The sequence below is a fragment of the Rutilus rutilus genome (genome assembly GCF_951802725.1).
Source record: "Rutilus rutilus genome assembly, chromosome: 2".
Classification (NCBI taxonomy): domain Eukaryota; kingdom Metazoa; phylum Chordata; class Actinopteri; order Cypriniformes; family Leuciscidae; genus Rutilus; species Rutilus rutilus.
The window spans coordinates 34,714,927-34,727,658 of record NC_140210.1 but is presented as its reverse complement, the minus strand read 5'-3'; the positions used below and the strand labels follow the sequence as shown (position 1 = coordinate 34,727,658).

General features: G+C 38.2%; 1 protein-coding gene across 1 annotated transcript; it reads left to right on the top strand.

Moving 5' to 3' along the window:
- Positions 1-65: 65 nt before the first annotated feature.
- Positions 66-12,209, top strand: vps37c (VPS37C subunit of ESCRT-I). Its single transcript, XM_084389571.1, has 5 exons — positions 66-587; positions 999-1,107; positions 3,771-3,942; positions 7,908-7,990; positions 9,803-12,209. Exons 2-5 carry the CDS (start codon positions 1,015-1,017, stop codon positions 10,427-10,429), a joined length of 975 nt encoding a protein of 324 aa, XP_084245697.1. The 5' UTR covers positions 66-587; positions 999-1,014; the 3' UTR covers positions 10,430-12,209.
- Positions 12,210-12,732: the final 523 nt, after the last annotated feature.

The following is a 12,732-nucleotide window of genomic DNA, read 5'->3' as shown; positions in this document are numbered from 1 at the left end:
TGCGATATTCCAGACAAGAAAGGTAAATTGTGTTTTAAGGTATTTTAAACGTATCTCACTTCCCTAGAAAAAAATCGACAATGGTCTCATCCAAAGATGGCCGCGATATCTGTCAATGAGAAGTGAAACTTTCCCTTAAGAATAGGAATATACACCGTGAATTAACCTTTATTTGCACTGTTTTGCTCGAAATGACATCGATGCTGTTTTACCGGAGACATATTCTTATGTCTTTCTGAGTTGTTATTTCGTCCGACGCCGTTTTGTATTCAATAACAACCCGCCTTGCCCAACAGCTCTCTTTTTAGTGAGCTAGCCGTCCAGCTAACCGCGGGGAGATTCCAGTCTCCTGGAATAATTTCGCGAACATAATTCTACTCTGCTGCGCTAAATAACGCGTGACACCTCGTACCGATACTGTCGCGGGCGTGTTTCTCGCAGATAGCGGGTTTTAACGCTGAAGACGCTCGCGAGGTAGTTGTCAGTCTCAACGCTTCCGTCTACATCTTGACGTCACTCGCTTCCAATTAAGTTTGATGTTTTTCCATGAGCACCCTGCGGAGAGGACTTTGATTTGCTTGTACCTTGTAAGTATTGAGATATTCTTTAAGATACAACAAGCAGTTAGAGTTAATCTGGGTTTCAATAGCATAATTCTAAGCTATACTTTGAGTAGTCCACTGTTAATGCACTGTCTGAATGACAGATGACTGCCATTGGTGGTCCAGATTACCTATCAGTCGTGGTTTCATATCCAAATTACACTTACCAAGTATTCACTGCTAGCATAGGTCAGCTTAAAAGGATCGTTTACCCAAAAATGAAAATTCTGCCAACATTTATGCTACTCGTTGTTCCAAACCTGTATGACTCTTCAGTGGAACACAATATGAGATGTCAATGCTATTATATTATGATCATATATTATGAATATGATGAGCTGGAATGTAATAAGTAAATTATTATTACAGCTTAGTAAACTTATTGTTGATTTTCAGCTGTCCTAGCAAATCAATGGAGAAGCTTCAAGACCTCAGCCAGTCCGAGTTGCAGAATTTGCTGGACAACTCGGAGCGGGTGGAGTCTATGGCCCTAGAGTCTGATGAGGTAAGATGATGATGGATTTTTGTAACATGAATAGTTCACCCAAAAATAAAAAATTTTACTCACCTTCATGTTGTTCCAAATCCATATCATTTTCCTTCCTCTGTGGAACACAAAAGGAGTTGTTAGTAAGGGTGTTCATGCTCCAAAAAAGTCTTTTGCGCAACCTGTGCACCATATTCCACGTTTTTTTGTTGTTGGAACAAGTAGTCCAACAGACCAAATTCTTCCTGGTCTGCCATACCGCTCAAATCAAAATGTTGCAGATTAAAGGGTTAGTTCACCCAAAAATGAAAATTCTGTCAGTAATTACTCACCCTCATGTTGTTCCAACCCTGTAAGACTTTCGTTCATCTTCGGAACACAAATTAAGATATTTTTGATTAAATCTGAGAGCTGGCTCACTCCTCCATAGGCTTCTAAGGGACTGAAATTTGCTGGCCCAGAAAAGTTATTAAAGAGATCGTTAACATAGTCCAAGTGACTCCAGTGGCTCAATCTTAAGTATATCAAGCGACGAGAATACTTTTTGTGCGCAAAAAACAACAAAAATAACGACTTTATTCCACTATTCATTTCCTTCTCTCTGGGCCTCGAGTTGGTTTACGTAGTGCGCAGCGCGTCTGTGTTATACGTCACCACGCATCACACACATGACCAGCGTCGGCCAATAGTGAGCCTACGTGGTGACGTGTAACACAGACGCGCTGCGCAAAAACACTACGTGAACCAACTCGAGGCCCAGAGAGAAGGAAATGAATAGTGGAATAAAGTCATTATTTTTGTTGTTTTTTGCGCACAAAAAGTATTCTCGTCGCTTGATATACTTGAGATTGAGCCACTGGAGTCACTTGGACTATGTTAACGATCTCTTTAATAACTTTTCTGGGCCAGCAAATTTCAGTCCCTTAGAAGCCTATGGAGGAGTGAGCCAGCTCTCAGATTTAATCAAAAATATCTTAATTTGTGTTCCGAAGATGAACGAAAGTCTTACGGGGTTGGAACAACATGAGGGTGAGTAATTACTGACAAAATTTTTGGGTGAACTAACCCTTTAATGTTTGTTTTTCTAATGTTGATCGATTAAAAGGCCTTGCATCTTTAACCTCAAACCTACTGTTACACATTAGCATGCATAATATTTGACTATATACTTGAACATAAAAGATATGTCAGAGCATTGGCGGAGCAGAATATTTTTTTGTGAATGGTTGGTTTCTACTTCCATTATGAATGTGAGGTAAATGTTGTCTTTTCTCATCAGTATTTCGATGAGAAATTAATTTGTCTTCTAAAATGATTTGATCAAAAAAATTAAATTAAGATTAAGTACAGAGACTTTGAACAGTCTCAAATAAAACACTACATTGGATTGATGTTTTTGGCCCTTAGCTATAAAAGTAAATGATCAGTGCTGCATTTCCCAAAAGCATAGAAAGCTTAAAGGAGAACTCCGGTCAATTTTAACATTGAGCTCATTTTTTTTGTACATTTGGAGTGCTGTCAGTACAGAGAACAACGACAAAAATCGGTGTTTCCTACACCGTGTTATCCTCTTTTTAAAATTTGCACCCTGTTGACTTCAATGGGGCAAGTTTTAAACCTGCTTTTAGCCTCTTAACATCCTTGATGTGTCATTACAAGTGCACAGGTCATTTGAGTGATTCCTTCGGAGTGAACGCGGGTGAATCTGACTGCAGTAGATGTGAAAGATATTAATAAAAATGATGTTTATTCAGCCAGCGCACACACCTGTATTTACATCCTGTTTTCGGTCGAAGTCCACAGTAGTCGATTGTCGAGTTCACGCGCGTGATCATAGGTACTAAACCTATGCGCGTGAACTCGACAATCGATTACTGTGGACTTCGACCGAAAACAGGATGTAAATACAGGATCACTGGAGCCGGTGGTTTCTACGTTGCGCTTACATCATAAAAATAATCTTTTTCAAAGTTGTAAATAAAGATTATTGGAGTATTTTTTACAAGAAAATATTATTTAATTTATTAAATAGATAATTTTATACCCAAGTTGGGCATGCCATAATCTTTAAACATGGCAGAGAGGAGAACGTTTGCTACTGTGACTGCTATTCTTTATTCGTTTTAACCGTTACACTGCCTTGTCGTTAAAGTAGTGCATATTTACATTTATGAATAATCATCTGAAGAATACTGTATGTTTTATACACAGCAAAAATAGCCTGTATTTGACCGAAATTCTAAAATTGTCATCAAGCTGACTATCTAGATAGCATGGCAAATGTTTATATGGCTGCCAACGAATGGGACACCAAACATAATTTCGGTTTTAATAAGGTTTCCCCAATAAATAGGCAAGAATAAACCTGGTGTCCTCAATGATTCCTGTTCTTTCCGACAACAAAGCACTTGAACACGTCAAGCTTGTAATCACAGCTTCAAAAGTGGGAAGTAGGAAATTTCAAATAGCACGTGAAGGCAGCGTAAAAAAAAATCTCATCTCGGTTATCTCATCATTACTTAATAAAGAAATTACCACTTGTCTCCTTCCCACCAACAGCCATCGTTAAATAAACGTCCCAGTCTTGACAGTCCTGCTGAAGATATATTGTCCTTGTGGACTTCATAATGCCTGCAGCATTGTAGTTTTTGTCATGTGTCACTATCTTTCTTCTCTTTCAGATTCAGAACATTCAGCTGGAGAGGGAAATGGCTCTGGCTGCCAACCGCAGTCTGGCCGAGCAAAACCTGGACATGAAGCCCCGTCTCGAAAAAGAGAGAGGGCGACTGGTGGAGAAATACACTGAATTGGAGGAAGTGAGGGAGAAATACAAACAGCACTGTGTCCTGAGAGGTAAGAGAAAAGAGGGATTGATTTGGGTTGCGAAAGTAAAGGTTTCAAAGAGACTGTAGGAATGAATGCGGGGTAAATTGATGTAAAATGAAGGGGGTGAGAAATTGATTGTTTTTAGAGAAGGTTTTCTGAAACCAAGAAGGAGAAGCGAGTAGTTTTGCACTGAGCCGAAATCACTCATGTTGGTAATGTGGATTTGTATTTTCCTAATTAAAACAGAAACCTTTTGGGATTATCATGGAAAATAAATAAATTTAATATATTATAAACTGCATAGCCTTTTTTAAAAATAAAGATACAATTACCAAATCAACCAACATTTTCAGATTTCTTTTTTATATAGTAACATTAATTTTATTCGCAAGACTTGAGTTTTTGTCATGGTTTCATAAATTACTTAACCCTCATGTGGTGTTCATGTCATTTTTGACTGGAGAAGATTTTCTTTTTCCTGAAAATACTAGTTAATGTTATCGCATTGAACTGAAACTTAGTGACTTTGTTCACAGAGACTATAACAACTTGTCCAATTTTTTTTTTTTTTTGTGTTGTTTTTTTCACCTTGTTACACTTATGGTGTTCCCGGTCAAAAATGACAGGCCTACACAAAATAGCTTATAAATCCCTCGTTATGCTATATTATCCCCAAAAATTGGATTCAATCTTTTTATCAACTTGTTTCCTTTCAATTAGGACTGGTTTTGTATTCAATTTTCAAACAGTTTAATTGTAGGAGTCATTTATCCGAGCTTATGCACCTCAGTTTTTGAGTGAAAAAAGCATTATTTGTTAATAATTTTGGCAATATTGAGAAAAATGCCTACTATCAAATAAATGAGGCCTATGAATAATCAGATGCAAATATAAATATAAAACCAGTCCTAATTGAAAGAGAACAAGTGGACAAAAAGATTGAATCCAAGATTGGGTGAAAATATGGTATAATGCGTGATTTATAAGATATTTTTTATAGGCCGGTCATTTTTGACCGGGAACACCACAAGTGTGACTATGTGCCATATTTTTACAAAACAAAAGTTTCAAAACAAAATTCCTGGTGAAATATTAGAGTAGACTAGTGTGATCAACAGTAGCCATTTTGTTCATTTTTTTTTTTTTTCATATTTCCAAATTTACTCATAAATTATTTGTTTTTTACTCAAAAAATGAGATGCCTACTCTCAGATAAATGAGGCCCATGATTAATCAGATGCAAACAGAAATATAAAACCAGTCCTAATTGAAAGAGAACAAGTTGACAAAAAGATTGAATCCAAGATTGGGTGAAAATATGGTATAATGAGTGATTTATAAGCTTTTTTTTATGGGCCTGTCATTTTTGACCGGGAACACCACAGGTGTTATAGGGTTTTGAACACCACATGAGGGTTAATTTTCAATCTTTTTTCTTTCCTTCTGTTTTTGTTATACAAGTTTTTGTTCAGCTATAACTAAAAAATGTATGTCTTAAAGTCTTAATGTTCTGTGTTTGGCAAGTTTTTAAATGAAAATTAAAACATCAAACGAAATTTAGTTTAATCGTTCTGAACAAAAACACTTATTTGAAATAACTATTTACCTGTAACAACGTTATTTTATCATTCTATTTAGTATTTTATTTTGGCAGTCAACTAATCATGAATTTAAATACTACGGCCTATGCAAATGAGTCGTTGACGCATCCAACGTGAGTGAAATGCCCGTGCTCAGCTGTTAAGTTATCATAGGTAGCATTAGCATTAGCTTTTGGATCTCAGGAGATTTTCCGAGGATATGTCGCCAATCGTTAAAGTATTAAGAAAATTAATGGCAGGTAATATCGTTGTGTGTTTTTTGAAACCAGCGAAAATTGCAGGTTAGTGTAGAACTGCTACTGTTCAGAAAATTGTTTAGGCCTGTATCTTTTTAAATAATTAAACACCATGTTGTCACAGTTAGTATTATGGCACTTGCGTGTGTCATTATATTATTGACATTTTCCCCAAATCAAGCTCAATTTGAGTTACGAGGTTTTTCAACAATGAATATCTGAGATATGTGTTTTGTCAGTGATTAAAGGGTTAGTTCACCCAAAAATGAAAATTCTGTCAGTAATTACTCACCCTCATGTTGTTCCAATCCCGTTAGACCTTCGTTCATCTTTGGAACACAAATTAAGATATTTTTTATTAAATCTGAGAGCTGGCTCACTCCTCCATAGGCTTCTATGGGATCGAAACTTGTCGGCCCAGAAAGTAAGTACAGATAATGTTTAAAATAGTCCAAGTGACTACAGTGGCTCAACCATAAGTTTATGAAGCGACGAGAATACTTTTTGTGTGTAACAAACTTTACAAACTTTATTCAACTATTCATTTTCTTCTGTGTGGGCCTCTGAGTGAGTTCACCTAGTGAAACAGCGCAGCGCTTCTGTGTTGTACTTCAGCACGTAGGCTCACTATTGGCCGACGCTCTGGTCATGTGTGATGCGTGTGAGGTACAACCCAGAAGCGCTGCTAAACATTGTCTTTACTCGCTTTCTGGGCCGGCAAGTTTGATCCCATAGAAGCCTATGGAGGAGTGAGACAGCTCTCAGATTTAATAAAAAATATCTTAATGTGTGTTCCGAAGATGAACGAAAGTCTTACGGGGTTGGAACAACATGAGGGTGAGTAATTACTGACAGAATTTTCATTTTTGGGTGAACTCACTCTTTAACGGCCGCATCCGAGGCAGTAAGTTCAGCCAACTTAAGTTTTGTAAGTTTTACAAAGTAAGTTTTAACCAACTTACAGGTTACAAAGTTTATTGTAACAATGTGAGTGCTTATTTCATACATTTGGCCCAAATCGTGTGTGAAAATATGATGTGCTATGCACAGGCTGTATTGTTTATGATTAGAGGACAAACACCAGACAGACACTGTTATCAGCTCCTAAAATACATAAAACATTAGCCTTTACAAACATCGTGTTTTTTTTATATATGGAAAACACAGTACTTATTCAAAGAACCAGTTTTTTATTTACCCTTGCCCTTCAAACAAGCAGAGACGGTCCAAAATGTGTGCAGCACTTCATTCACTATTGAGCCGGGTGGAGCTGCGAGGTTTAGTCACAAGCTCTTAGTGCTATTTAGAGTAAAGCTCTATTCAAGTTCTGGTATAAAGTATAGGCGAAAAAAAAAAAAAGAAAGAAAGTAAGGTGATGTTATTAACTGCCATTTTTTCCTAATCAAACCATTTTCGGAACTGTAATGTTACAGGAGGAACATTTGAACAGAAACGTTAAAATACTGATTCTGCTCTGAGTGAACCGATTGATTTTATTTATTTTTTAAAGCCCTGATGGAAACTAATTTGAATATTCTAAAAGGGGAAGCTTAGGCATTGTGAAAAATAGAACGAGTTCATCTGAATGAACTTTTTGAAAGATTCCATTGTTAGCACTGCTTATTAGCTCAGTGATTAAGTGAAATTAAAATTACAGTGTTCTTTCGACTTTTGTTCATACAACAGTTAAAGTGCACTGGCAGTTTTCACTGTAGCTTTGGGAACCCTGGAACCCTGATCTTTTGAACAGACACAGGAATTCTTACTGGGTTTCTAAAAAGAGCTTTTTGTTCAGCCGGAAAATCTTGTATATCTTGTGCACACATACGCTTGTCATTTAGTGCTGTTCTAAGAGCTTGTTTTGTTCAGGCACTCATTCTCCTCCCCCCTTTTTGCATCTGTGACATTACATCACACAGTTGCTATGTGTGGGGCTGGCCTCTTTCTTCTCAGTAGTCTCATTCTTCTTTCTTTCTCTCAGTTCATTCAATACTGCTTTTTCCTTTGTTTAAAATTATTTCACATTTCTAGCCAACTGATTTGTTTGCATAAGGGTTCTCATTTTTCAGTTTCTTACTCTGTTACAAGCCAACCTATTTATGTATCAGTTCTCTCTCACTTCTGTTTCTCTCTCTCTCTCTGTGCCACTTTGCAGACAGTATCATGGGGCAGGTGTCTCCGGAGGGGCTGTTGTCTCGTCTGCAGACAGAGGGCGCCAACACAGAGGCAGAATCAGAGGTTGGTCACCGTGTTTTTTATGATCAACTTGTATTTTCTTTTGTCATTTTGATGTTTGCGTTTTCACTGCTGGTGAAACTGTCAGGGTTAAAAATTTGTGGATAAATTATATTTAAATAGGTTAAGTCTGGAAACCTTGATGCACTCATATAGTGTATTTTCATATATACTAGCCATTCAAAAGTTTGCAAAGTTTTTTTTCTTCTTTTTTTCTGTTCACCAGTGTAGCATTTAATTGAATCAAGGTATAACCAAAATAGTAATATTGTAAATTATTATAACTAAAATGAATTAGAATATAATATATTATAACAAAAAAGAATGTGTTGATATTAATTTCATGTCATTCATGGCAAAGCCATCAATTCTGCTCCCAGTTGCATAAACATCGCCAATATGTTAAGACTGTGTCTTAAAGGGTTAGTTCACCCAAAAATGAAAATTCTGTCAGTAATTACTCACCGTCATGTTGTTCCAACCATGTAAGTCTTTCGTTCATCTTCGGATCACAAATTAAGATATTTTTGATGAAATCTGACAGCTGTCTCACTCCTCCATAGGCTTTCAGAGGGACCGAAACTCGCCGGCCCAGAATAGTTATTAAAAACATCATTAAAATAGTCCAAGTGACTACAGTGGCTATACATTAAAGGCCATGTTGCAGGTTTTTTTTTTTCATCGAATTTGTGCAGTTTACTTGTTGGTAATAAACATTTAAACTGTTATCCATTGTATTTTATGTTGTTGGGTATCACAAAACGCAATATAATACGAAAAAGTAGGCTATCTTACAGCGGTTTGCAACGATTCTCCTTTCATCATCGAGACCTAAATCACAATAAGTGTCGAATTCAATAGCTTACATACAGCGCGCGTCTTCTTCTGCTTATAAACAGACCGCTTTGCGCTTCCGGCAATGTCGGGACGTCATCTTGTACAGTAGATGGCGGTAATACTCCCAAGGAGTGAGCAGCCAGTAACAAGTAGTAGTAGAAGAAGAACGCCGTAATCTCAGTTCTCGCGTATGCGTCCTGGTGCTCCCGTGAACTCTCGTCAGAGGCCCACATTGAAGAACACTAATAGTTGGATAAAGTCGTTATTTTTGTTGTTTTTCCGCACAAAAAGTATTGTCGTCGCAAGATAAACTTCATGTATAGCCACTGTAGTCACCTGGACTATTTTAACGATGTTTTTAATAACTGTTCTGGGCCGGCGAGTTTCGGTCCCTCTGAAAGCCTATGAAGGAGTGAGACAGCTGTCAGATTTCATCAAAAGTATCTTAATTTGTGATCCAAAGATGAACGAAAGACTTACATGGTTGGAACAACATGAGGGTGAGTAATTACTGACAGAATTTTCATTTTTGGGTGAACTAACCCTTTAAGTACTAGTATGACCAGCTAGTGGTTAGTCAAGATGCAATCAGTCTTACTTTTTAAGTTTCAAATTAGACCAGTCTACGTTTTTACGTAACTGACTTAAATGTGATTACTAACTTAGCAGTTTATGCAACCGGAAGAAAATCTTGTTATGCAATCCTTAACATGATTCTTTGAATGGAGATCTTAAATAATACAGTATATATTTTTAATTTAAATAGCATTTCATAATTCATCTAAGGTGAATAAAAGTTGCAATTTCTTTCAAAAATATAAAGTCTTAGTGTTTCCAAACTTTTGTATGTAATGTATATTTGTATTTGAAGTTTTATGACCTACCGACTTCCTGAGCATTACATAATGTTATAAAATTTAGATATTGTGTTACCAACCCCACGGTTTAAGGATCTGAAAATCACTCAATCTCTTTCAGGTTCTAGCAGATGAGTTTCTGGAAGGTTCGATATCACTGGACTCCTTCCTCGAACGCTTCCTTTCCCTCCGCTCTCTCGCTCACACAAGACGAGTGCGCATTGAAAAGCTGCAGGAAATTCTCTGCCAAAAAAGCAAAGGGATAGGAGATGCTACAATGACATCACAACCCTGTGCCAATCAGGATGCTGGATCATCATCGCCGTGGCAACCACAGCAGCCTCAGCAGCAGCAGAGCTCCAAAATCAATGCACCCTCCAATGCCTCCAGTTCTGCCCTCCCCTACTCCCCTTACCCCGTTGCTCCCCCCTCAGCCTCCACAGCGGGCACCACTAACCCTAGCACAGCGTTTCAGCCCTACCCCAGCCAGGGTGCTCCCTTCCCGCCATCGACAGGCTACTCTGCTCCCAGGCCTGCATTTGGTCCTCCCGCTTGCCCATACCCCACCCAAACCCCATTTCCTGCCCCACCGTTTGGGCAGTTTGGTCCCACGCCCGCCGCTTACCCCACTCCATACCCGTATGGAGGGTACAGCTACCCCACAGGTCCCATTGGGCCATCAACCCAATCACCCACAGCTAGACCGCTTTATAGGCCAGGTTTTGGGGTACCACAGCCATACTCCTGAGCCACTCTGTGTGTGTGTGTGTGTCTGTCTTTCTCTTTTTCTCATCATTCTCCCTCTCGTCTCTTTCCCTCCTTTCTCCTCCTGCTCTGCCTTTTCTCTACCCTCAGATTTGTGGTTTGAGTACCCATGTCACATCCTCTTCCTGTCTGAGGCTTATAAAGACACTTGAGATTGAGCGTGTGCTTGTTTCCCCCATGAAACTTCAGTCAGAGACTCTTAAACGGCTCAGTTTCTGTCCATTTTGAAGCATGTTTTCAAATCGGTTTGCAAAAATCTCTGAAATATTGATTATGTTCAATGACGAGATGCTTGTTTTTGTCTTCTGACGACATTGTGCTACAGCTCAGCCTTATTTGGCTGTTCTTTCCAAGCATTTTGTCAACATTCCACTGAGAAAAACACGCCACACTACATGGAAGCGTTACTTTAGCCGTAGTCTTATTCTCTTGTCTATATCAATACTTGTTGACAGCGTCAATCCAGAAAGCACAGCACCATTTTACATTCTATCACAGGTGAAAACTCCTTAATAAAGCCGAGCTTATTCTTTATGAATAAATTGACAACTTCCACGTGTACTGATTTGAAATCCATATCAATGGGTGCAATACGAGTGCTTAGTGTACTAATGCACCAATCAATCACTCCCAACCCTCTCGATACCTCTTTTGCTCCCTCTTTTTTCTTTTACACCCTTACACTCCATTTATTTGAAATACCGCTCGACACTGATCGGAAAGAATGGTCTCTAGTGAGGACAGTGTACTCAACAAACTACACTAATATTAAAGGGAAAGCGGAGAACAAGGGATATTAATATAGACATATCTATCTGCTATAGCACAGGATTTGGTGGGGCAGGTGAAGCATATCATAGCACAGAGCATATGCAAAGAAAATAGGCGCTACATAACATGCTTACGTTAGTAAATATAGCATTCAGCACCTACCGTTAAGGTAAAGAAAACCTTTTGTGGTAAAACTATGCAGACGGATGCGAGACTGCATATATTACACTTTAAATTTAGACACATTTGAGGCATTTGATGGCCTTGCACAGCCAGCCACCCTGTCTGTTTCAGAGAGGCATGTTGCCATCAGAATCACAACGTGGTTCGGACTGGATTCGAATCAAGAGCGTTTACTCTAATTTTGTGGTTTGATTTGAGCCCATCTTCAGATTCTTCCTCATAAACACCCCACTAGCCTCCAAATACAAAAGTGTAGGCCTACCCAACAAAGCGGCCCGTGCGTGTCATTATGAGGTGTTATTTAGTTCTGTAAAAGCCCCACCTAACAGGTCCTTGTTGGTCAACTGGAGGACCGTGTGAATCACACTAACACTCCACACTTACAGCCCCGAACTCTTTGACAACAGCTGCTGGGAGCGGGGCCTTCGAACTGTCCACTTTAGAATAGGTGTGCGGGGTCACTCTTTATTTTTGTACTTTAAAGCAATTCAAAACCGGAGGCATCCTCAATCAAGCCTCGGGTGGCTTTATCTAATTCATGAACTCAGTAATTAAGACTCAGGTTTGTAGCAAAACCCCCCACGTTTAGGTTCCCTCCCCAGTACCTAGAGCGAGGGAGAGGGGTGATACGACACGAGGATGAGAGGGGGAAAAAATGGGATGAAAATTTTATTAGCACATTGATTTGCAGCATTAGAGGAAAGAGATTCTATTGCATTGGTTGTAATGACTGTAGCCTGTTAAAAGTGTATTTTTATTTTTATTGTCCTTTTTTCGGGTGTGAATATTAAACTCTGAAGTTGATCTGATTTCTGCGTCGATTGGAATTTCTGACTTTTCGTTGTTGTTATAGTTGCAAAAGTACAAAATGAACACTTTCATTCAGTGAGGATGAATTAAAATGATTAAAAGTTCCACATTTTGAAGGTAAAGACATTTATAATGTTACAAAAGATTTACATGAAAGATAAATGCTAATTTTTGAAATGTCTATTCTTCAAAGAATCCTGAATTTTTTCTATTTTTTCTACAAAAATATTAAGCAGCACAACCATTTTCAACATTGATAGTAACAAGAAATGTTTCTTGACAGGGTTCGTACGGGTGCTTGAAATCCTTGAAAATGCTTGAATTTTGATGTTGTGTTTTCAAGGTTTGAAAAGTGCTTGAATTTTGGATAAAATGCTTGAAAATGCTTGAATTTGTAACTATTTCTTTCACAAGAAATATTTTTCTGACGAAATAGTTCTTTATTAAATGGAGAAAAAAAATGTATCCCTTCAGAATCAGAAACAGATTGATTTGCGTTACGCTGGCCAGAGCAACAGTAGG

Bases quoted from the DNA above. Each gene is read 5' to 3' on its own strand.
- vps37c (XM_084389571.1), top strand. From the start codon at position 1,015: ATGGAGAAGCTTCAAGACCTCAGCCAGTCCGAGTTGCAGAATTTGCTG. The intron at 1,108-3,770 runs GTAAGATGATGA...CTTCTCTTTCAG, and splicing joins TGGCCCTAGAGTCTGATGAG to ATTCAGAACATTCAGCTGGA. The intron at 3,943-7,907 runs GTAAGAGAAAAG...GCCACTTTGCAG, and splicing joins ACAGCACTGTGTCCTGAGAG to ACAGTATCATGGGGCAGGTG.